Source organism: Cervus canadensis, chromosome 3 (genome assembly GCF_019320065.1).
Source record: "Cervus canadensis isolate Bull #8, Minnesota chromosome 3, ASM1932006v1, whole genome shotgun sequence".
Taxonomy (NCBI): Eukaryota; Metazoa; Chordata; class Mammalia; order Artiodactyla; family Cervidae; genus Cervus; species Cervus canadensis.
Window position 1 is genome coordinate 96,832,721 of NC_057388.1, and position 26,999 is coordinate 96,859,719.

General features: G+C 41.0%; 1 protein-coding gene across 1 annotated transcript in view; it reads right to left on the minus strand.

Annotated features, from left to right (window-relative positions):
- The window catches only part of SVOPL (SVOP like), an 84,096-nt gene that overhangs the window by 28,655 nt on the left and 28,442 nt on the right, over positions 1 to 26,999 (minus strand). The window contains exons 10-14 of the mRNA XM_043463827.1: positions 22,567 to 22,640; positions 18,644 to 18,849; positions 17,718 to 17,829; positions 16,844 to 16,925; positions 14,705 to 14,794 (exon numbers count right to left, since the gene is read on the minus strand). Of these exons, the coding sequence (XP_043319762.1) occupies positions 14,705 to 14,794; positions 16,844 to 16,925; positions 17,718 to 17,829; positions 18,644 to 18,849; positions 22,567 to 22,640 (564 nt within the window). The remainder of the gene's footprint in view (positions 1 to 14,704; positions 14,795 to 16,843; positions 16,926 to 17,717; positions 17,830 to 18,643; positions 18,850 to 22,566; positions 22,641 to 26,999) is intronic.

Consider the following 26,999-nt stretch of genomic DNA (forward strand, 5'->3'; position numbering starts at 1 on the left):
TAAAATGATATAAATGAAGTTATTTACAAAACAGAAACAGACTCACAAATCTTGAAAACAACCTTTTGGTTACCAAAGAGGAAATAAGGAGGGGAGAGATAAATTAGGAGCTTGGGATTAACATACACACACTACCATATATGAGATAGATAACCAGTAAAGACCTACTGTGCAGCACAGGGAGGTCTACTCAATAATCTGTAATAAACTATACAGATTAAGTTATTATGAAAAGAATCTGAAAAAGAATGAATATATGTGTATATATAACCAAATCACTTTGCTGTACACCTAAAACTAAGAATAGTGTAATTCAACCACACTTAAATAAAATTTAAAAATAAATATAAATTTCACAATGTAGAATCATCCTATGAATAATACCATCATTAAATATCATGCTAACAACTGAAGAATTATTCCAATAAAGAATTTTAAATCCATTAAGAAGATATAAAAAGTATACAAACTATGATTATATTTGAGTATACTGTATATGCATATTTATATATATGCTTATACATATAGTAAGGGCTTCATTAACATATTTATATTTGTTGTTATCTCTAGTAAAATATTAGGTACTGATATTTTATTTCTTCTTTGTAGTTTTTGTGTATTTAAAGCAAAAGGGAAAAAATCACATACTGTCAAAACTGCCTTTGAAATCTCTTAAATCACTGAAAATACAGTAAGTTCAGTTCAGTCTGTCAGTCATGTCTGACTCTTTGTGACCCCATGAACTGCAGCACACCAGGCCTCCCTGTTCAACACCAACTTCCAGAGTCTACTCAAACTCATGTCCATTGAGTCAGTCATGCCATCCAACCACCTCCTCCTCTGTCGTCCCCTTCTCCTCCCAGCTTCAATCTTTCCTAGCATCAGGGTCTTTTCAAATGAGTCAGTTCTTCACATCCAGTGGCCAAAGTATTGGAGTTTCAGCTTCAGCATCAGTCCTTCCAATGAATATTCAGGACCAGTTTCCCCTAGTATGGACTGGTTGGATCTCTTTGCTGTCCAAGGAACTCTCAAGAGTCTTCTCCAACACCACAGTTCAAAAGCATCAATTCTTCAGTGCTCAGCTTTCTTTTTAGTCCAACTCTCACATCCATACATGACTACTGGAAAAAAACATAGCTTTGAATAGACAGTCCTTTGTTGGCAAAGTAATATCTCTGCTTTTTAATGTGCTGTGTCTAGGTTGGTCATAACTTTTCTTCCAAAGAGCAAGTGTCTCTTAATTTCATGACTGCAGTCACCATCTACAGTGATTTTGGATACCCAAAAAATAAACTCTGTCACTGTTTCCCCATCTATTTGCCATGAAGTGATGGGACCAAATACAATAAACAAAAACGTATTTATGAACCAGGCTTCCCTGGATGCTCAGTGGTAAAGAAACTGCCTGCAATGTAACAGACCCAGGTTTCAATCCTTGGGTTGGGAAGATCCTCTGGAGAAGGAAATGGCAACCCACTCCTGTATTCTTGCCTGGAGAATCCCATGCACAGAGGAGCCTGGCGGGTTACAGTCCATGGGGTCGCTAAGAGTCAGACACAACTGAGCGACTAACACTTGCACAAGTGCATGATTCACTTTTGTATCTTTGACAACATAGTTTCTCAGTAAATTTATTGCTTACTAGGAATCACTTAAAGATTTTATTAAATTGTGTTCCCTCCCTGTTATTTGACCTGAGGCCAAACTATGGTGGAGGTAATGAAGATAATGGCAACCTCCTTCAAAAGATCCCATGCACTCACTGCTACACTCAGTGCCCCCAACCCTGCAGCAGGCCACCACTGACCCACGCCTCTGCTGGAGGCTCCTGCACGCTCACGGGGAGGTCTGCGTCAGTCTCTTGTGGGGTCACGGCTCCTTTCTCCTGGGTCCTGGTACACACAAGGTTCTGTTTGTGCCCTCCAAGAGTCACTTTCCCCAGTCCTGTGTAAACTCTGGTGGTTCTACAGTGGGACTAATGGTGACCTCCTCCAAGAGGGCTTATGCCATACCCTGGTCTACTGCACCCAGAGTCCCTGCCCCTGCAGCAGTCCACTGCTGACCTGCACCTCCTCAGGAGACACACAAACACGGTTCTGTCTCAGTCTCTGTAGGGTCCCTGGGTCCTGCTGCACACAAGGTATGTTTGAGCCCTCCAAGTGTCTCTGGCAGGTATGGGATTTGATTTTAAATCTAATTTAATCAAATCTTTAAATTGGATTAAAGATTTACTTATCATGGCCCCACCCATTAGAACAAGACTCAGTTTCCCCCTCAGGCAGTCTCTCCCACTAGGAAGCTTCCATAAGCCTCTTATCCTTCTCCATCAGGGGGCAGACAGACTGAAAACCACAATCACAGAAAACTAACCAATCTGATTAAATGGACCACAAGCTTGTCTAACTCAGTGAAACTATGACCCATGCCAAGTAGGGCCACCCAAGATGGACAGGTCATGGTGAAGAGTTCTGACAAAATGTGGTCCACTGGAGAAGGGAATGGCAAACCACTTCAGTATTCTTGCCTTGAGAATCCCATGAACAATATGAAAAGGCAAAAAGATAGGACACTGAAAGATGAACTCCCAAAGTCGGTAGTTACCCAATATGCTACTAGAGATCATTGGAGAAATAACTCCAGAAAGAATGGAGAAACAGAGCCAAAGCAAAAACAACACCCAGTTTTGGATGTGACTGATGAAGGAAGTAAAGTCCAATGCTGTAAAGAGCAATATTGCATAGAAACCTGGAATGTTAGGTCCATGAATCAAGGAAAATTGGAAGTGGTCAAACAGGAGATGGCAAGAGTGAACATTGACATTTTAGGAATCAGTGAACTAAAATGGACTGGAATGGGTGGATTTAAATCAGATGACCATTATATCTACTACTGTGGGCAAGAATACTTTAGAAGAAATGGAGTAGCCATCATAGTCAATAGAAGAGTCTGAAATGCAGTACTTGGATGCAATCTCAAAATGACAGAGTGATCTCTGTTCATTTCCAAGGCAAACCATTCAATATCACGGTAATTAAAGTCTATGCCCTGACCAGTAATGCTGAAGACGCTGAAGTTAAATGGTCCTATGAAGACCTACAAGACCTTCTACAACTAACACCCAAAAAAGATATCCTTTTCATTATAGGGGACTGGAATGCAAAAGCAGGAAGTACAAAGACCCTCTTGAAATTATGCTTCTTGAAATCAAGAATCTTGTGGTGGCATGCTGCCAAATGTTTAACAGGCTTTCCAAAAACAGTCCTAATACAGTATTTGCCTGTGGCCATGGGATAAATACCACCACCATGCTAATTTCAAGCTGCAATGTGACATCAACTAGCTTGCAAAATTACTCCCTAAAAATTGAACAGTTTTCACAAGCCAAGGCAGGCCAGTTCTGGCACACCACTGGAACCTGGTCTGGCTTATTTACTGCTGTAAGAGAACAATGCCAGGCATGGAGTAAACATGCAACAAATGTTGGTTGAATATTAAACTGGAATAAATTCTTTCTTTTTTTTTTGGCTGAGCCTCATGGCATGCAGGATCTTAGTTCCCAGACTAGGGATCAAACCTATGCTCCCTGCAGTAGAAGTACAGAAGTCCCTTGTAAATCCTTGCTTCTATACTATCAATTATAGATTGTAGCTTATGGAGTCCCTTTTGGCATTCTAACTGCCAAACTGTGAAGTGAGTACCTAGAGTTTGTAGAGAATTATGCTGAAAATAACTTGTCAAATGAGTCACCAAAGTAAATGAAAGACAAAAGAAAGAGGAGGAGAGAGGGAAGGGGAGTTGGACGGAAAGGAGGAGAAGGAAGGAATAGAAAGAAAAGTGAAAGTAAAGCCAAACTCCTCATTGGCTGCCACACCTCTCACTGGTCCACAGACCAATGACACTGGATTCCCTTTGTTAAAACTATAGGTGATGAATCTCATATTAAGAATCAGAATTTCTGGGTGAAGTCAAGGAATCTTCATGTTAAAAGTTACCCTAGTAATTCTGATATGCACCAAAGTCTGACAACCACGTCCAAGGGTACACTGACTGATGAACTTATGAGAGTGACACCAAGCTCTACTGTCTGCTTGGAACAGTCCACCCCACCCCAAACCCCAGGCAAATATTCTACAAGCAATCAAATCTTCCTAGATTCTAACTTCCCATTCTAAACCTGGTAAGGAAAACAAAACATTCCAATTTCATTGTGATCAAAATAATTCAACTAGACCTAAAAAGTAGTTTTGTTGTTGAGAAATACTTGTTTGAATATTTAGTATCTTGCATTGTCAGGGGACGTTCAACTTTAAGGGATCCAATATGTTATTTTCTTCTTTTGTGTGTCGTTTCTCAAGGACTCTCTATTCCTTATCAGTTTCTGGAAAATAGGAATGAGCAGAGCTCCATGCAGTTCTCAGGACTGAGATCATGAGAAAGGGCACCTGCTTGGATTCCTTTCAGTGACTCCCTTTGGTGACCTTTTACTTAATGGTAATCTATTCAGTTATGCCCCTCTTACTCAGGATATGGAATGCTTTCTGGCCGTTTGAAGATTGTTATTTGCTTGGCTTTGTTTTTGCTCAATTTTTTTTACTGCCTAAAGCTGCCTTGTATGAAGATATATGAACATGTGTTTCTGAAAATAAAGCACCCTTGTTTCACTCAAGACTTGGGTCCCCTGCATCCTTCTTCTTGTCTGACTCCAGTCCCTAGGTCCCAGTCTACAAAGACCATGACAAGTGGCGCCCGAACAGGGACCTGGTGAACGTCCTTGGCAAGTTGACAGAGTGACTGTTAGGACCTATGGAGGTCGGTAAGTGCAGGGTTATAGGACAAATGGCTGGAAAGCCCCACCACTTTTCTACTATACTTCATCATTTATTTAAGGTTCAAGGACTTTCGGTTTCACATCAACAGATAGAGGCTTGTCTCCAAACAATGGTTAAATACAATCCCTGGTTCCCTGATGAAGTCAGTTTCAATTTAGAAATTTGGAACCAGGTTAAAGAAAATGTTGAACAAGCCGCAAGATGGGGAGGAAATATTCCAATAAATTTCTGGCCCTTGTGGGCCCTCATTAAAGCCATGATCTTGCATTTCAAGGCTGATTTCGTCAACAAGCAAAACACTCATTATACAAATATAAATCAGATGATAAGACTTTACAGAAGGCCCAATTAGAGCAACATAAAATGTTTCAAAACTTTCCCAACATCCCTGCTCCAGCTGTCCCAAGCACTCCTCCTCCTCTTGTAATTGGCATGAAACCGAAGGTCCCCTCAATTAGAGGACAAAATGAATCTGATGATGATTCTTCTGATGCTCTCACTGACACTAAAGCCAACAATACTTTTTTTGATGAAAATGATAAGCCCCTAACACACACTTGTATTTATGAAAACAGACAATCCACTCATTCTCCTTCATGGTGAAGGCTTTCTGATTTGCTGACTTTGCAATCTTGAGTCTCTGAGTCCGATGATCTTTTTGCCTTTCCTGTGTTAGGAAATGTTTATGCTCAAGGGCAACTAATACCTCAATATGAAGGTACTGATTTTTCTCATATGCAACAGATGAAAAAGGCTGTAACTATATACGGCCTCATTCACCTTTTACTAAAGAATTTCTAAATGCTATGGCATCTTCTATTGGAAATTTTATTCCTTATGATTGGTGAATTTTGATAAAAGCTCTTCTTAAACCAGAAAAATAGCTTCAATGGATAATGTGGTTTCATGATGTGACCCAAAATCATGCCAATTCTAATGCTCGAGCTGGCACTCCCTAAAACCAAATTACTTTTAAAATGTTAGCCAGTATGGGGCAATTTGATTCAGTGAAAGCTCAGACACAATGCCCTCGTTTGTTGCATGAACAATTGAAAGAAGGTGCCCTTGAAGCTTGGGATTGAATTACTCCTCAAGGGGAACCTAAAAGTAACTACACAAAGATATTACAAGGGCCTAATGAAGCCTATGCTGATTTTTTAACTAGACTGGGAGTTGCTATCTCCTATAATGTTGTCAGAGACAAGAGTGCAATTAGAAAAACTGCTTGCATATGAGAATTAAATCAGGAATGTCAGAGAGCCATCGCTCCAATTCATGAGACCAGGAATGTTATTATTTGAAGGCTTGTCGCAACTTAGGATCAGAAACTCAGAAAATGCAAATGTTATCTGAAGCAATGGCTGCTGCCTTTAAAAAGGGGAATGAAGGATGTTTTGTTTGTGGAGATAAGAGCCATTTAAAAAAGGATTGTCCTACTGGAAATAGAACTGCCATATGACCCAGCAATCCCACTCCTGGGCATACACACCGAGGAAACCAGATTTGAAAGAGACACATGTACCCCAGTGTTCATCGCAGCACTGTCTATAATAGCCAGGACATGGAAACAACCTAGATGCCCCTCAGCAGACAAATGGATAAGAAAGCTGTGGTACATATACACAATGGAATATTACTCAGCCATTAAAAAGAATTCATTTGAATCAGTTCTAATGAGGTGGATGAAACTGGAGCCCATTATACAGAGTGAAGTAAGCCAGAAAGAAAAACACCAATACAGTATACTAACACATATATATGGAATTTAGAAAGATGGTAACAATAACCCTATATGCAAGACAGAAAAAGAGACACAGATGTATAGAACAGACTTTTGGACCCTATGGGGAGAAGGCAAGGGTGGGATGATCTGAGAGAACAGCATCAAAACATGTATATTATCAAGTGTGAAACAGATCGCCAGTCCAGGTTGGATGCATGAGACAAGTGCTCGGGGCTGGTGCACTGGGATGACCCAGAGGGATGGGATGGGGAGGGAGGTGGGAGGGGGGTTCAGGATGGGGAACACATGTAAATCCATGGCTGATTCATGTCAATGTATGGCAAAAACCACTACAATATTGTAAAGTAATTAGCCTCCAACTAATAAAAATAATTGGGAAAAATAAATAAATAAAAGTTTCCCCCAACCCCCCCAAAAAATAAAAATCGAATTACCATTTAAAAAAAATTTTTAATAAAATCAAAAAGGACTGCCCTAACAGACACACAGAAAAAATTAAAACTACTAAAAAAACCTCCAGGAGTCTGCCCTCAATGTCATAAAGGGGTACACTGGGTGAAAAAAATGTCAATCTAAGTATGATGTTGAAGGGAACCCTATTTAGGGAAACTCAAAGATGGGGACTCCCTGGGTCCCCATCGACAAAAACGAGGGGCAAACTCCATCTTTTCCCTCAAATCTTCAACATCCAGCAATGCTGCCGTTGATATATCAGCCCTAAATGATTTTCTTCTTTTTCCTCAAGCAGTCCCTTCTAGAATACCTACTAGACTTTATGGACCCCTACCCTCACAAACCTTCGGCCTTATACTTGGCCAATCTAGTCTGACTTCTAAAGAAATTACTATTCACCCTGAAATAATTGATTCAGATTATAAGAAAAAAAATTCAAATTATGATGTCATCTCAGATACTATGACAATTCAAAAAGGGGGACAAAATTGCCCAATTACTTCTTTTACTTTACATTTCTATTAACTCCTCTAATGGTATACAGACAGGTAGACTTGGTAATACAGATCAAAAGCAGTCCTTATGGACATCAATAGTATCTGAATATGTACAACCAAATATAAATATCAAAATTAATGGCAAAACATTTTCTGGTCTTCTTGATACTGGATCTGATATTACCATTATTTCCAAACATTTATGGCTCTAATATTGGTCTATACAGAGAATTTCTTGCCAAATTGCAGGAATTTTTCAAAGCAAAATACAAGAGGTTTATCAAAATGTCCAAATATATCCATATGAGGGACCAGAAGGCCAGCCTGCAACATTACAACCTTATGTGATAGATGCACCCCTTAATTTAATAGGAAGAGATTTACTTATGCAATGGCAAACTCAAATATATATTCCACATTTTTCCTAGGGGTCACTGCTCATTTAACAAACAATACAATTATTAAAATAACTTGGAAAAATGACAAGCCTATTTAGACAGAGCAATGGCCCCTTACAAAAGAGAAATTAGAGGCTGCTAAGGAACTCATAGGTACGCAATTGAAATTAAAACATATTGAGGAATCTTGTTCCCCTTGGAATTCTCCCATTTTTGTAATAAAAAAGAAATCTGGCAAATGGCGTCTTTTAACAGATCTTCGAAAAGTTAATACATCTATGAAACCTATGGGTGCATTACAACCAGGAATTCCATCACCTACCACTATTCCTCAAAACTGGCATATTATTATTATAGATTTACAGGATTGCTTTTTTACTTTACCTTTACACCCTCTAGACCAAGAGAAATTTGCTTTCTCTCTTCCTTATCATAATTATATCGGGCCTCATAAATGGTATCAATGGACTATGTTGCCTCAAGAAATGATGAATTCTCCCACCATGTGTCAATATTATGTAACCAAAGCCCTTCAACCTGTAAGAAAACAATTTCCTGACTTTCTTGTTATTCATTATATGGATTATATATTGTTTTCAGCTCCGTCTATTTTAGAAACTCAACAGATGTTTGACATAGCTCAACAATGCTTAAAAGCTTCTAAATTAATCATTGCCCCTGAAAAGATTCAAACATCTACACCTGACTGTTAAGATTTGTTAATAGACAATATACTCCCCAGCTAACACAGATTCATGTTAATAAATTATCAACCTTGAATGATTTTCAAAACTGTTAGGCGATATAAATTGGATTAGACCCTCTTTAGACATTACAAATTATCAACTGACTAATTTATTTAACACTTTAAAAAGAGATCCTGATTTAAATAGCCCTCATTCACTTTCACAAGAGGCACAAGAAAAACTGCTTAATACAAAATAAATTGCAAAAACAATTTCTTACTCGTATTAGACTTGATTTACCTCTAGAATTATTTATACTCCCCTCTCTCCATTCTCCCACAGGACTTCTTACCCAACAAGAATACCCAATAGAAAGGATCTATACCCATTTTAGAGGGACAAAGTCACTTACACCGTATCTTGATTTGATCACTCTAATCATTATCAATGGAAGAAATAGAGCTAAGACTCTAATCGACTCCGATCCTCATAAAATTGTAGTACCTATTAATAAATCTCAATTCGAGAACACATTACAAACTTCTACCGATTTCCAAATAGCCTTCCTGGAATATTTTGCAGAAATTTCATTTATCCTTCTAACAAACTCTGGAATTTCTTCAAAAATACTGAATTTATTCTCTCTCACATTGTCACATCACAACCTATACCTCAAACTGATGTTTTCTATATAGATGGGACTATAAATGCCAAAGCCTCATTCTGGTCTCTCAAAGAATATAGTCTTTTATACTAAATCTCACTCTGCTCAAAAAAATGAATTATATGCTCTCATTCAGGTTATTCACCTACATTTATATTCTATTAATATAGTTTCTGACTGCTTATACTCAGTTTTTGTATTAAGAAATATAGAAACTTCTACCATAAATTCTAATCAATCTATTATCCAACAACTTTTTCTTGAACTACAATCTATTGTTGAGAACCGCACTTCCCCCATTTATCTTACCCATATTCAAACACATTCTTGTCTTCCTGGCCCTATGGCTCATGGCAATGAACAAGCTGATAAACTTGTCTCTTTTGCTACTCCTGAAGAGCAACATGTTCTATTACACAATAATGCTGACTCATTACATCAAATTTGGAAAATTCCATACCGACACGCTAAAGAAATCATTAATAATTGCTCTACTTGTAGGACCCTACATCTTCAACCCATTGCACAAAGTATCAATCCTCAAGGATTACAACCCAATGAACTATGGCAAATGGATGTAACTCATTGCCCTGAACTTTCTCCCTCTTCCTTCTTACATGTCTCAATCGATACAAATTCTTCTTTTATATGGGTCACACCTCCCTGAGGTGAAACTACACAACATGTTATAATCCACCCATTAACTTGCTTTACAATAATGGGAACACCTAGTTCTATAAAAACAGACAATGGCCCTACCTATATTTCTAGGCAATTCAAACAATTTTTGCAATCATTTTCTATTAAACATGTTACAGGTATTCCTTATAATCCACAAGCACAGGGCATAGTTTAACAAGCACATCACACACTGAAACTACAAATAAAAAAATTTTTAAAGGGGGAATACACAGGAACACTTATATCTTCCTTATCCAGAGCAGACTTTACTAGATTCCAACACAATATATTCTTTAATCCTATAACTACTGTTAATACAGCTTTATTTGTTTTAAATTTTTTAAACTTACCGCAAGGAGACATTTTGACAAAAGCAGAAAAACATTTCGAGGCATTGAAGGATACCTCCCTTCCTCTGCCCATTTGGTATCAAGACAGGTTGACTAAACAATGGAAATCTGGAAAATTAATATTACAGGGAAAGGGGTATGCTTGTATTTCTCCAGATGGATCCAACGAAATCAGTTGGCTCCCTGTTTGGAAGATCCACCCCAGGGGAGCCACGGGCATTCAAGATAGAGAAGAAACAGCAAAATCCCCAGGAGGAGGAGTTTCCAGTACAAGCCATGGCGGCTTTAAAAATTTCCAAGAAATACCACACTCGACATCATTGACCTCATGATCTCCCTACTTGGGGACAGATAAAAACCCTTACTAATCAAGCTGAAAATCTGGTTTCTCAACAGGGAACGCCTCGGAATCCTGAAAATATTTTTGTCGCTATGCTTGCTTTTGCTTCCCCCGCTCAGGCTGACTTGATTAATCACACTTACTGGGCTTATATACCTAACCCCCCTTTATTGCAGGTTACAAAATGGACAGTTATAGGACCGATCATATCCGCCAATGACTCAGTACATATGCCTCCTCCTTGGAGCTTGGAGGGGCCCTCTCATCCTGAGGAAGAAGGAAGACCAACATTTCTCTAGGCTATGAAATCCTTCCTTTATGCATAGGCCCAGCAGAATTATGTATTAATGTTAGTTGACAAACATGGGCTTTCGTCCTGCCTCCAAAAAAGAACTTCCGCACATTGTTTAGACTGTTTACTGCCCTGTCCTTTTATGAGAACCATGTCAATACTACCAAAACTCTAGGAAAAGGACAAAAGTTGGAATGTAAGGGGTTTACTTATAAGGATTTTGAATATACTCCTGTTTATTGAGACAGTTGTCAAGGTAAATCAGGGAAATTAATGGTTGTGGCCAATTACACCATTGTTGACTGGGGACCCCATGGTATGTGGTTATCTAACTGCTCAGATGATATTAACAGTTCTATGTGTGATTATGTTACTCAAGTAGCATGGAAGGTTACCAACAGTTCAATGGAACACCTCCATGACAAAGGACTTCTTGGCTGGCTTGACAGGGGAATATTACCTCCTTGTCCTCAAATCGTCCTCAATAAACAAATTGGGCCTGAACAGTGGGACATCTGGAAACTTGCTACAAGTACTGAAAAACTTGGAACTTGGACTGGATATTTCACAGGGACCAGTCATAGTCATAGTAACTATTCCTTCCATTACAATCATTCATATTTTATACAAGCTTGTGTTCCCCTTCCTTTTGTTATAGCCATAGGAAACTTACAATTTAATAAGAATTTACATCCTGTGACTTGTATAGATTGCAAATTGTATACCTGTCTTAATTCCTCTATTTCTCTAAAAAAACAAATCCCTTTTGATTCTTCAATCTCAACGTAGTCTGTGGTTGCCAGTAGATCTCCAACGACCCTGGAAGAAGGGTCCCATGGCAAGACTTGCCTCCCAGTTACTCACTAAATTACTCCGACGATCTAAGCAATTCATTGGATGGTTGATTCTTGGCATTTGGGGGTTAATAGCCATTTGCACCACTGCTGCTGTCACAGACATTGCTTTACAAACTTCAATTCAAACACAAAACTTTGTTCAAAATTGGACTAAAGATGTTCATACTATATGGGTCACTCAGGTTCAGATAGATGGAAAAGTTCAAGATAAAATTCAGGAATTAAAAGCAGCTATCCAATGGGTTGGAGATCAATTATTAGATTTACAAAAACAAGTATTATTAAATTGTGATTGGAATTCTAAATTTTGTATCACTCCTGTTTGGTTCAACCATAGTGCTTACAATTGGGAACAAATCAAATTTCATTTGCAAGATATACATAAATGCACAATTGTTGCAAAAGGAAATCCTTGAAACGTTCTCTAAGAGTCTACCCTCTTCCAACAATTTGGAAACCTTAGCTGAGCAGCTAGCTGATCAATTATCTGGGCTAGACCCTCGAAGATGATTTCAAAGCATTACACATAGTATTGGATCTGGAACTATAATGCTGATAATTATCCTGGTGCTTATATTTGTAATATACCAATACCTTTCAACCAAAATTGTTCAAACTAAACAAACTCAATTGGTCAGGGCCTTTTTCACAAAAGTATCTACAGTCACCCCCAATTATGAAAAATAAAAAGGGGGGAATTGTCAGGGGACGTTCAACTTTAAGGGATCCAATATGTTATTTTCTTCTGTGTGCCATTTCTCAAGGACTCTCTATTCCTTATCAGCTCCTGGAAAACAAGAACGAGCAGAGCTCCATGCAGTTCTCAGGACTGAGATCATGAGAAAGGGCACCTGCTTGGACTCCTTTCAGTGACTCCCTTCAGTGACTCCCTTCAGTGACTCCCTTCAGTGACCTTTTCCTTAAAGGTAATCTATTCAGTTATGCCCCTCTTACTCAGGATATGGAATGCTTTCTGGCCCTTTGAAGATTGTTATTTGCTTGACTTTGTTTTTGCTCAATTTTTTTTTACCGCCTAAAGCTGCCTTGTATGAAGATATATGAACATGCCTTTTTCTCAAATAAAGCACCCTTGTTTCACTTGAGACTTGGGCCCCCTGCGTCCTTCTTGTCAACTCCAGTCCCCAGGCCCCAATCTACAAAGACCGTGACATTGCATTGATTGTTATTGATCATTGTTACTGTTATTAGCTAACACTTACTGAGGGCTTGAGCAAGTGTTAGTCGCTCAGCTGTGTGACTGTTTGCGACCTCATGGACTGTAGCCTGCCAGACTATTCTATCCACGGAATTCTCCAGGCAAGAATACTGGAGTAGGTAGCCATTCCTTTCTCCAGGAGATCTTCCCAACCCAGGGATCAAGCCCATGTCTCCCTCATTGCAGACAGATTCTTTACCCTCTGAGCTAGCAGGGAAGCCCAAAAGACTCTATTTCTAAAGTCTGGAAAACCAACTATACCTCAGTGTGATCAACAGGATCAATATGTTACTACTGCCGTTCACCATTTTGTTCTTTTCTGAAATGGTAAAATAATAAGTACAAAAGAACTCTGAAAAGCAAAATTGCAAGACCAAATCTGCCCTCATTTTAAATTAAGACAAGGTGGGTACTTCCCTGAGGGTCCAGCGATTAAAACTCCACCTTCCAAAACAGGGGACTTGAGCTCAACTCCTGGTGGGGGAACTAAGATCCCACATGCCGAGGGGCTAGAGAGTCTGCGCTAAAGCTAGAGAGAAGCCCTCACGCCACGATGAAAGATCCCAAGTGCTGCAACTAAGACCCAAGGCAGCCAAAAATAATAAAACTTTCAAATAAATAAAGATGAGCAGGCAAAACATGCCCAAGATAGTCTTAAGAAAAGTGGTAGCAAAATCCTCTGTTAAATGGTAGGAAATACACATTACAGTCTGCTCAGCCCACGTTAACCCAAAACTTTCTCCAAAAACTGCCCATCCCCGGCTGCTTCTGTGCATAAGCCTGACTCTTGGCTGCAACTGATGTAGCTCAAGTATGAACACCTGACCAGGCCTGGCCAGTAGGATGCAGGGAGAGCATCTTTCTGGGTTTTAGAGAGCACATTGGTATCTTCTGGTAGCTGGATCTAAGGAGAGATGTTTGGAATTTGTAAGGCAGCAAGGTCCATGGGCAAGCACAGCACACTGGTCTTGAGGGCACACAGCCTGAATGCTCAATGACCACAGGCCCTAGACAAATGTGAGGAGGCAGAGCCTGGGTCCCCAACAAGGCTCACAGCCTGGATCAGGCCCACCCAGGGCCCAGCCCCACTCTTGTTTTTGGCTGCAGCCAGGTCAGGCTGATTTCCACTTCTTGTAGCCAAACAGAATGACCAGTGCCGAGGGGCAAGGTGTTTGGTCCCTCTGAGGAACCACGACCATGTGGGTTACTGTATCTGCCTGATTCCCTCCTGACACAAGGGCCCCCCCATCATGGTCCCGACCACCTCTGGATTTTCTCCCAGCCTGCAACTGGTTTGCCTGAGTGCCGGACTTGCCCTTCCCAGGGCCACCTCGCCGCACCCTGGTTCAGCCTCCCCGCACGTTTGTGTTCTGTTTTTCAATTGCACCCTTGACAGCAGAGTTGGAGCCCACTGTCACTCGACGACTCCAGCTCCCTGGATCATCCATGTCTTTGGCATCTTCTGCTAACAATGGCCAGCAAAATCCAAACCCTTCATATGACGCAATACATGCTGTTGACTGGAAGCATTGATTTAGCCTCCTTTCCCACCAAATTCACCAATGAGAAAACAGCACCTCAAGGAAACTCATGTAGACAAACCTTTGGTTAAACCCTTAACCTGAAGGGACCCAGGCCACTGTTTCCCCGCCTCCCTTAGACATATCCATCCTCCTACAGAGACCGCTGGGCTGTACCTGGGATATAAATGGTGCCACCATTGCTCCAATGCGACAGAGGGAGCCGCTGGTCCCCATCCCCAAAGCACGCATCATCGTGGGGTAGACCTGCATGGGGGCAGTGGAGAAAGCATCAGTTTAGAATCCTCCTTTCCCAAGTCCTCTGTTCTTCCCTCCCTGGGTCAGGCTTTGATAATATATAAAAGGCCAAATAGTCTATATAGATAGGATAAGAATAGAAGATGTTCATTTTCTCAGGTATACAACTTTGAATTTTAACACTATCAGGTAATAAACATTTAGAAATCATCCTTTCAGTGAGCAAATTCCAAAATATGTGTTTAATATTCCAAATGTGATTTTAGAAAGCTAAACTTTGGAATCAGATAGAGTTCCACCTTAGAGCTATAAACATATAAAGGAGGTTCTACTGAATGGAAAGAAAATACGCCCCAAATAATAACAATCCAAGCAAATCTTTAATATAGATACAGTGAATTGACTGAAGTGTCAGATACAAACTACACCATCCACCGTTTTTGCATTGCAAAACCATATGGCACAGCCTGCTTTCTTTCATTTATAGCAAGACCTCATTAATCTGCAATGCAGGAGACCCAAGTTCAAACCCTGGGTCAGAAAGATCCCCTGGAGAAGGAAACGGCAACCCACCCTGGTATTCTTGTCTGGAAAATTCCATTGACAAAGAAGCCTGGCAGGCTACAGTCCATGGGGTTGCAACCCTTGGACATGACTTATTGACTAAACCACCACCAAAAATCTGTACTTTATTGATACAGAATCCTTGATAGGCAAATATTTAATAAAGAAGATTATAGGAGAATATGTAGGGAGAATATATGAAAGAATGCTTCTTAATTTTGGAAAATTTTCTCTGAATGCTATGTAGTACTGATCAGTTTTTATCAATTCACCAAAGTAAAGCATGTGACCTCTCTACACACCATCTGTCAGATGCAACAAGATGCTATCCTGCCCCAGGGGAAACTGCTATATTTATAAAAGATGACCTAGGGGTTGAGTGCCTTTTCCTGGAGTTCTTTTTTTGTGGAAAATGAGGTTACTGGCTATTGAAAACAATGGATTCAGATACATATAGATGACCTTTGCTCTAATATCAATATTTTTGTGTTTTGACAATTCTAGGAGATGAAATAATTCAAGACATCTTTGATTTTTTTTTAAGCCATAAGTATCAGGGGAAAAATACTTAGAAACAACCCTTTAAATGAACACATTCCAAAATGTTAAATTGAATATTCCAAATATAATTTTAGAGGTACGCCACAATACATATAGACCTTTAAGTTTACAAATTGACAATAATTTAGAAGATTTTGTCAATGGAACCAAATGGAGTATATGTACTGATATATGTCAAATATGTTATAATTTCCTATTGTTAATCTGCATGAGAGGAAAAGAATATTTTTTTCCTGTAGCTTTAATGATTTTGATATGTAATATCTGTATTTTGAACAGACTTTTACCTTTCCTGATATGAAAATGAATGCAGCCTTAGCAGTCCCTACAGTACCACTTTCTTTAGCTCAAAGAAAAACAAAGCCAGTTAAAATACTGTTTCCTATTCAGACATTGCTTATTTCTAGGAATGTTTGCTCTTTAAACTGGGGCTTTCTGAGGAGCCCCCTCAGAAGTAGATGTATTAAGTATATGGAATAATTCAATAAATTAAAGATAAATTACTCTTATATTTGAATTTAAGCCACACACAACAAACAACAGAGTGGGATGTGATCTTTCAAAAGAAAAAAGTTGAAAAGTACATTCTAATTTCAAAAAGAGAGAGAAATAGGGTGCTTTACATTTTATCAGCAACATGCAGGTATGGGCCCTATTTCTTCGGGAAGCAGGGTAAGCGGGCAATGAGGTTTTTTGTTGTTATTTTTTTAATGTGAATGTGATTTAGTGAGAAAGGGAGAAGGTCCTATCTTTCTTCTTAGAGACTGGCTTTCACTAGACCCCATGGGGCAGGAGAAAGACCACATCAAATACACTTTCTGGTGTCATTTTAATAGGATGTTTTTAGAAACTCATCAGAAGTCAGCAGAAGCCAGGGATGCGTTATCTACACACAAACACCTTGATGTAAGCCACCCCTTCCCCAAAACTAACCTCAGCGGTGTAAATGTAGATGGTGTTGAAGTTAGCTGCCACCAGAGCCCTCAGCATGAAGAGGAAGCCGATGAGGCCGGCACTAGGGAACCGGAAGGGAGACATCACAGAGGCAGCATGGGAGGACCTTCCGGGGCCCCCATCCTGGTGCATTGTAGCGGCCAACACACACACACCCACGGGGGCCAGGACCCCGGGGTGCTGCTTATCAGCTGGCCTGACTGTGGGGTCCTAAAGCAACACCTGACCCAGACCTTCCATCCTGTTCCCCCAGAGTGTGCCGTTCCAGCCTGCCCCCCACCCCAGACGAGCACACCTCTGTGACCACTCCTGGAAAACGGTACAGTGCGCAGAATAAGTCATACATACTATGAATGAGGCCACCCTAGAGTCACAAATTCAGAGTGCAATGAATTTTCCCACCACAGGTATGCTATCTACATCACTGTCTTGACAATGGTGCAGCTCATTTGGTCAGCAACCAAATTCCCCATTCTCCAGGAAACTTTGTAAAAAGATCCTAAATATCTCGGTGAGCAAACTGAATGCCCCCAGGCTAGTCCTGTTCAGGGGGAGAAAAGGAGTAGGAGGGGCAGAGGCAGCTTGTACTCTACTTTCCTAGGGAAAGGGACTTGTTCCTGACCCGCATTGAAGGCCATGGGTCAGGAGACCTCATTTTATTTATTTTACACTTTTTTTTTCTGGCTATGGGGCATGTGGGATCTTAGTTCTCCAACCAGGGATCGAACCTGCACTCTCTGCAGTGGAAGCGTGGAGTCTTAACCACGGGACTGCCAGAGAAGTCCCCAGGAGACCTCATTTTAAAACCACCGCTCAAAACTAAATTGTTCCAAGGCAGCCAGAGAGCAAATACCTTGAGGTGCAAATATTGAGGAGCAGGAAGAATAAAGCTGTACATCCCATGGTAATAGAAAGGCTCAGCCGTCTCCCCAGGAAATTAATGCCCAGGATGTTTAAAGGATTCACTGGAAAAAAACAAAGGCAATTTTCAGAACTTTGACAGCAAATGGCATTTATCAACACTGACATGGTTTCCTCCCTGTCATTTCATAAAGAAACAACTTAATTCAAACCTCATGGGCATTGCAGCCAAGAACAGTCACACTGTCATCAACATCATGCTCTTTTCACATCCTTTTCCCATGTGGGTCTGAGAAAAACACATTGGTGTATGCGACGTATATTTTATGTCCAGGATGTGTATTACTGTATATATGTCTATTGTAAACTGCCCACTTGTTCGATCTATATTTTAAATATTTTATGCTGTTTTTCAAATTCAAGATGCCATGAATTTTTTTTTCGGCGGGGGTGGGGCGGGGGGCGGTACATAATGCAGCATGTGGAACTTCCCCAACAAGGAATCAAACCCACAGCCCCTGCAGTGGAAGCATGGAGTCTTACCCACTAGACCACCAGGGAAGTCCAAGGTGCTAATGATTAAGTACCATTATTTTATGCCTATTAAAGCAGAAACAGTGCTTCCAAAGGGAAACCTAACAAGTCATTGCAAGACACATCCCAGTTGCAGAGACATTACAATGTGGGGAAATGCATCTTAGAATTGATTCAATAAAGTAATTTAAAGCTCCATGTCTCCAGACTTGTCCTCCCTCCCCACTTGCATCCACACTGGAGACATGTCAGCATGATTTGGGGACTCATCTAGTCCTACCAGGCAGGATCCAAGTGTATGACAGGCCACTCTTCTCTGTGAGGCTCTGAGTTGCCCGTCCCCCACCCAAAACAGAGAGCCACGCAACAGAGAGAGACATTTACGAGCAATTTCGCCAATGGTGCTGATAATCATGGTCCTGTAGTCGGAGGGGGCGAACATGTGGCAGTAACAGGGGCTCTGGCTCTCCTCCAAGGCCCCCACGGTCACGGCCACCTCGGACTCGGACCGCGAGCCACAGACTAGGTCCCGCTCCAGCAGCTCGGCGCTGGCCAGGATGACCCCGTAGTAGGCGAAAGAGATGCCCAGCCTGGAAGCAAGAAAAGATGGACATCAGGAAAGGCTGTCTCCAGGCCTGAAGAAGGGGTAGCCCCATGAGAGGCGGGGAGAAGCAGGGAGAGCTTTTCAGGTGGAAGACACGGTGTGTGGGAGGGGAAAGAAGGGGAGGGGAAAGTGGGGTCACATTTCAGGGGGAGACTGGAGGGTGGCCTTCACCAGAGACTGCACGGTGAGAAATGGATTTGCAAGAAAAAGCAGAAAGGGCTCAGAGGACCCCTCAGGCCAGGAGAGAGTTTTGTCACAGAGTCAGAACAGAACTAACACCATGTTGAAACTGCCCCCTTCATTCTTCAGCTCATGTACTCTGTTACTTTAGCCCTGAATACACAGAGTTAGCTATCAGAGCACTGTTGCTTGTGCCCAAACAGCTTATTAAGTTCCCATCCCAGGTGGTCCCGGGTTAGTTATAGCTACTAGTTGTAGGTAAGTTCGTTTCCGGCCTAGAAACCTTGCAAATAAGCAGAGATAAGGGTGGTAGAATAAAAATAACCAATATTGATTTGAAATTTTTCAGAAACCTTATAATCCAGCCTTGTGAGCAAACAGAACAAAGAAAGGCTAAGCTTCCCTTGAAGGCCAGTGGCTCCAAGAAGTCTGCAACTCATCCTGACCCTCTCCGCTCGAACCCTCCCACCTTCACCTTTCCCTCAGCTAAAGAGCAGCCTGAATGCTACTCTAGGTTAAGATGGTTCTTTAAAACTTTAGTCCACCATCTTCTCAGTCTGCTGGCATTCTGGATAAAGTCACTATCATTTGCCTCCACACCTTGTCTTCTACTTGCCTGCCATGCAGCAAGCAGCACAAGCTTAGACTGGGTAACAGTTTCCTTTTCTGCAGCTGCTCCAACATGTGAGCACAAACTTAGTGCTTTAAACAGTTCACAGTTATCTCACAGTCCTGGAGGTCAGCACTTCAGTGGGTCTGGCTGACTTCTCGGCTCGGTGTCTCAGGAGGCAGAAACGCCAGTGTAGGCGGGGCTGCTCCACTTTTTATGGGAGAGTCCATCTTCAAGCTCATCCAGACGGTTGGCAGAACCCAGCTGCACAGGCTGTAGGACCCACGTCCACGTCCTTGCTGGCTGCTGACCAGGGCTTTTCAGCTTCTGCAGGCCCCCTTGTTCCTCATCTGCAGAGCCAGCGACAGCAGTCGTGTCCGCCCCGTGCTCCTGCTTTACCCCACACTTCCCTTCTGCTGCAGCTCTGATTCCAGCTGGAGAGACTTCTCCACTTTTAAAGACTCGGGTGATTAGATTGCGTCCACCTGCCTAATCCAGGCTATGCTCCCTGTTTTAGGTCGGATAACCATACTTATTACAGCTATGCTCTGCTTTCACATCCACAGTCAAGTGAGTGTTTGATGGAATCACCAGGTGTTGGAAATCTCGGGGGTCATCTTTAGAATTCTGCCTTTCAGAGGTCAGGAAGCCATGCAAGGTTTTTGCTTTTGCTTTATATTTCCTTCCTCTCGCTCTCTCTCTTTTTTTTTTTTTTTTTTTGGTCTATTCTTAAATATTTTTATATATTTAAAATAAATATAAATGTTTTATATCTAAATAAATTTTATTTTATTTAAATATAAACATAACATACAGAAAAGTTCATATATCAAAGTGAAGAAAAAGAACAAAGTCAGCCTCCCAGAAGCCCCCCTCGTGCCTGTTTTACGGAAATGGTTATTAAAGCCACATGTAAAAGACACATGGGGACAATTAGGGGAAATTACATATATTCTGCACACTGCATGATACTAGTGATGATTGTTAATATTTTTTCATATTTAATTTTATTTATTTGGCTGCACCGGATCTTAGTTGTGGCAAATAATATCTTTAGTTGTGGCTCTTTAATTGCAACACGTGGGATCTAGTTCCCTGAGCAGGGATCAAACCCAGGCCTCCTGCATTAGGAGTACAGGGTCTTAGCCAATGAACCACTAGGTGATTCCCACAATTGTTAACCTTGTTGGTGTGATTATAGGGTTGGAATCATCTAAGAAAAGGTCCTCAAGTAGTTGAGACTCTTAATAAAAACCTGGGGATGAAATGGCATGAAGTGTTGGGCCTACTTGGAAATACTTCAGAACAGGAAAAACAGCCAAAGCAAATATGGGTAAATATCTGTGATTGTCAGATCTGAGTGGCAAGTAAATTAGACTTCATCAAGGTATCCTCTCTGCTTTCATGTGAGCTTGGAAATTCTCATCATGAAATATTTAAAAAGAAGACAATAATCACCTTGCTATTAAGGTAACTTTAACTTTTGCTTAATTTCCAAATACTGAGAGTATTTTAAAAATTAAAAAGTCTCAAAAGGAGAAACATCAACGCACTTTTAGTGACTATATCTGGGAAAGGCAGAGAGACAGCCAATTTCCTGAGTTCAAACACTATCGTTAAGTTTCCACTGTTCTGAATCTTTCTATAAATGGAAGCGTGTATTATGTATTCTGTGTCTGACTTGCTTTGCTTATTATTACATTTGTAAGATTGAGCCATGTTGAGGGCAGAACACCAGTTTTCTCATTTTTATTATTGTATAGTATTCTATGTTATGAATAGAATACAATTTATCCATTATACTGTTGATGGGCATGTGGGTTGTTTTTAGTTTGGAGCTGTTACAAATAAAATAATGCTATTTTATTTTACTTGGCACTTCTGCTGAATATAAATTTAGGAGTGAAACTGCTGAGCCATAGGTAATGCATTCTTTCAACTGCAGTAGAAATCGTTAAACAGTTTTTCAAAGTGGTCACGCTGACTTGAAATCCAATCATCAGTGTATAAAAATTCTAGTTACTTCACATCCTTCCCGACGCTTGATACAGTCAGTCTTTTTAACTTAGCCATTCAGGTGGATTTGCAATGGTTTCTCATTTGGTTTTAATTTGTATTTCCCTGGAGACTTTAAGGTTGTCCATGCTTTCATGTATTTATTTGATACATATTTTTGGTCAAGTGGCTATTCAAGTCTCTGACCTATTTCTCTACCAGGTCAGGTATGCTTTTCTTGTTGAAATAAGTTATACAATAGTAACATATATTAATAATATATATAATGTGTATAGATAATTTGCTGGACATAATATACTATAAATTTCTTTTCTCAGTTGGTGGCCTACTTTTCAAGCTCTTAATTTAATGTAGGCAAACTCATCAGTCTTTTCTTTTAGAGTTAATACTTTTTGTATCCTGTTTAGAAAATCTTTGCACAGAGAGAACCACTGAATCTATTCCTTTGAATTTGACTCCCAGTGACCTCAAGGATCAGTTCCAGTAAAGTGATGAGGGAAGAGACCAGGCTGCAAAAGGTTAGTACAGAACTCAAATGAAAAATTTTTTTAAAACCTGGTTATAGATGATTTGGATTTTTTTCTCTCTTTTTATACTGTTATTTTATATCTATTTTTTGGTCTGTGGTGTTAAGCAAAAAGATAAGGCATTACTGGTATCTGCCTTGTGTTTTCTCCCTAGAGAACTCAGGAGGAATTTACTTCAGTGGACTTTCTCCCACTGAAAGTATTTGTTTATTTGAACCTAGGTTTTCTTTTTTTTTTAACTGGAGTATAATTGCTTTACAATGGTGTATCGGCCTCTGCTATACAACAGTGTGAATCAGCTATAAGTATACATATATCCCCTCCCTCTTGAACCCCCCTAAACCTAATTTTGAAATAATACCATTCTTACCATATGACCCAGATCTGTAACGTGGTCCGTAAATATTTAGCATCCAATAGGTCTGCAAATCTTCCTCTCTTTTCCTGGGGTAGTGAAAGGGAGAGACAGGACAGATTAAGTAGGTTAAGTATGGGCAAAGGTGACTCTAAAATTTTAGATCAGAGAAAGCAAGAACTATGTGGAAATGCCGTGCAGAGAGATGGCCACTCCGCTCCCTGAATATCCTTCACCCAAACCCATAAATACTGTCTTTAACACATTTGTCTCAGTCAGTCAGTCTTTGCATACTTTTTATTATCACTGGCAAGTACCAAGCAAGACCCATTGGATTTAAGGTTCTAACCCTTTCACCCTTGTCCTTCTCACCAGTATTGGTGAGAGGTAGACTAGAGAACAGAAAATAGGAGGATACAAAAACAGCTATGAAACTGATGGAGATCATTAAGATGAAGAAACCCTAATATTTAAAAAGTGTGAGCCTCGTGTGAAAAACAAGTGGCCTAAATTTGAAAAAAGGATAGTGTCCAATTTCTTTGTGTGTCTTTAGTAAAAGTTCTTGTCCATAACCAGTGCCTATTAAGTATGTTTGGATCAAAATAAGGCTGAGTTATACAGGATTAGGCAGTAATGGATTTTTATGTAAAGCTAGGAATATTTCAGGTGGAGGGTGCTCAGCTGAAAACCAACTACTCTTTTTTCACAAATCCACCTGGGATTACAACATCTCACCCCTGGCCCCCCGACCAGGGAGACCAGAAGTGTGGTCTGGGAGTCCTGGATTTTGTTATCACAGGAAGAGCTTCCAGAGAACTCAGAGGTCCTTTGCCTCTGTAACTTTCAGTCTCAGCTCCTAGATTTCACTGGGGGTGGACTCAAGCCACTGACACTCCGCTTTCATCTGCTTTATATCTCAGGACTCTGGTCACTCATCTTTGGAAAACCTCTGATCCAGCCCTATCCTCATATTTTCCAACACAGACTATATGGCCAAGAGAGGGTAAGTGGCTTGCCCAAGATCACACAGCTGTTTGGAGACAGAGCCAGTCTGGGTCTTTCTCTCTTTCCCACCTGCCTCTCTGCCATGTCCCCTGAGTTAAGATGCAACTATGGTCCCCTCACCTCCCCAAGTGTCACTGGAGATTCAGAAAGCTGAGTTATATATACACAGACAAACTTTATCCTAATAAGTCATTTGGTTCTGAACCTTTGACCATACAACCCAAATGGGTGGACTTATTCAGCCCCTTCACGGCATGGCCTGACCTCAGACAGCCCCCAAAGCATCTCGGGAGTGAAGCTGCAGAGGCTCCACCGCCCACAGCATCTTGCCCGGCCTCCTCCACACAGCATCCTAACAACCACCTATGTGACCGAATTCACTGCTCATCCCTACCTTTGGTCTCAGCTCACACCATTCCTCCTGCCTGGCCTTTTTCCTCCCCAAGGCTGCCTCTCCTCTCAGTCCCCATTTCTCCGCAGGTGGCTCTGCCAACCTGGCTCACGGTCACCTCTCTGCTCTGATCCTCCAAACCCTGCTGCCTGGGCCACTCACCTGGCTCTAGGCATCTGGGTTCTGTTATGCTATTGATACTTTGCTATGTGAGTCTCACCTCTCTAACCAGATTTAGGAGACTTAAGGCAGGGTCCATCGCTTACAGCTCTGTATTCACAAGGCCTTGCTCAATAGACCACTGTGGAGAAGAATCATTTAATGGGCTTGAGGGATGGAGGCAGCAAGATGAAGTCAAGAGAAACAAAGGGGGAGAAAGAAGGAAGGGGGAGGAAAGAGAAGGATGTAAGAGGGAGGAGGGAAGGGGGCGGTTGTAGAGATGACTGAGAATGGAGATGGGGTCTTTAAAGAGTTAAATGAGCTAAAATGAGGTCATTAGGGTGGACTGTAATCCAATATGACCAAAAGAGATCAGAATACACACACAAAGGGAAAATGACGAGAAGACACAGGGAGAAGACGGACATCTAAAACCCAGGGAAAGGAGCCTCAGAAGAAACCAGCTCTGCAGCACCTTGACATTGGACATCTAGCCTCCAGAATTGTGAGAAAACTATATTTGTTGTTTAAGACACCCAGTCTATGCTGTTTTATTATGGCAGCCCAAATGAACTAATACCCAGTGGGATAGGAGATGGAAGGAGGAGGGGTGGAAGAGGGAGGAGGCAAAAGAAAAGAGGAAAGAAGTGCACCTCAGTGCTCCGCAGTCCTGGAACAACTACTGAGTTAGAAAAAAAAAAAAAAACAATATACATCAGAGACTTCCCTGATGGTCCAGTGGTAAGACTTCACCTTTCAATGCAGAAGGTGCAGGTTTGATCCCTGGTCGGAGAACTAAGATCCCACATGGCCTCCTGGCCAAAAAACCAAAACACAAAACAAAAGCAATACTGTAACAAATTCAATAAAGACTTTAAAAAACTGGTCCACATCAAAAAAACTCTACAATCAGACCCTCATGATCGTTCAGTGTCCATGGTTTTGTCTCTAAATTTTTTTCTCTCTCTGAATCCAATTTTATTTTTTATGCTGTTGACAATCAAAATTTCACAGCCAGTTAGAGATTATGTGCCAGTTTCTACAAAGCATAATAGCTTCTTTCATTTAATCCCTGTTGCCTGGCAACTAGTCTTCCCACCATGCTTTGCATGATAAGATGGAATTGTCAGTATTTTAGTAGAAAGGTTAGGAGAGAGCTGATACCGCCTAATAGTAGGGTCCTGACCTCTGAACCACAAAATTTATTTCCAAAATCCAGAAAATAAATTAGAATAACAGAAGCATCCTTAGTTCTTTGGAAGAAAGTTCAAGGTTCCTGTTTCACAAGTGGGTTTTGAGGCATGTGGAATAATTAGGGGAAACACTCCGCAAAGCAAAGTGAGAACACCTTACCAAACGAAAACTGAATGTGAGGAAGTTTGGGGCATTTAATTCTCATTTTTGCATTATTATCAAGCACATTCTATCTCACAACACATGCAGCACCAGGTCAGGTGGCAGTGGGATTACAATGCTCTTGTCATCAGTGATGCCCTGGGAAGTCAGGAACACCCTAGAAAAGCCCCCCTCTGACTTGTGTGCAGGGCACAGAAGACCTGTACCCTTGACATCACCTTCCTGTTGTAGGCATACGACGCCTGAGGGAGTAAGATGTGGGGAGGTGAGTGGGGAGGGCTGTTGCTGCCCTGGACCCATCTGAGGCATGGAGGAAGAGTTGTGTCAAGATCAGGCTCTGCCATAGACTGGTGCAGCCATTGTGGAAAGCGGTATGGACAGTCCTCAGAAGATTAAAAACAGAACTGCCATATGATCCAGCAACCCCACCTCTGGGTATATATCCAAAGGAAATGAAAACAGGGGCTTAGATAGATCTTCACTCCCACTTCACTTTAAAGTTCTTCTAAAAAAAAAAATCATTCAATTTTGGTTGGTTCACTTGGTTCATTTCCAAGGCAAACCATTCAACATCACAGTAATCCAAGTCCATGCCCCAACCACTAATGCAGAAGAAGCCAAAGTTGAACGGTTCTATGAAGACCTACAAGACCTTCCAGACCTAACACCAAAAAAAAACAAATTAACACCTTAGGGGATTGGAATGCAAAAGTAGGAAGTCAAGAGACACCTGGAGTAACAGGCAAGTTTGGCCTTGGTGTACAAAATGAAGCAAGGCAAAGGCTAACAGAGTTTTGTCAAGAAAACACATGTCACAGCAAACACCCTTTTCCAACAATACAAGGGATGACTATACACATGGACATCATCAAATAGCCAATACTGAAATCAGATTGATGATATTCTTTGCAGTTGATGATGGAAAAGCTTTATACAGTCAGCAAAGACAGGACCAGGAGCTGACTGTGGCTCAGATCATGAACTCCTTATTGCAAAATTCAGGCTTAAAGAAAGTATAGAAAACTGCTAGGCCTTTCAGATATGACCTAAAGCAAATCCCTTATGATTATACAGTGGAGGGGATGAATAGATTCAAGGGATTAGATCTGGCAGACAGAGTGCCTGAAGAACTATGGATGGAGGTTTGTAACACTGTACAGGAGGCAGTGACCAAAACCATCCCAAAGAAAAAGAAATGCAAGAAGGCAAAGTGGTTGCCTGAGATGGCTTTACAAATAGCTGAGAAAAGAAGAGAAGTGAAGTGCAAGGGAGAAAGGGAAAGATACACCCAAATGAATGCAGAGTTCCAGAAAATAGCAAGGAGAGATAAGAAAGCCTTCTTCAATGAACAATGCAAAGAAATAGAGGGAAACAACAGAATGGGAAAGACTAGACATCTCTTCAAGAAAACTGGAGCTATCAAGGGAGCATTTCATGCAAGGATGGGCATGATAAAGGACAGGAATGGGAAGGATCTAACAGAAGCAGAAGAGATTAAGAAAAGATGGCAAGAATACAAAGAACTATACAGAAAAGA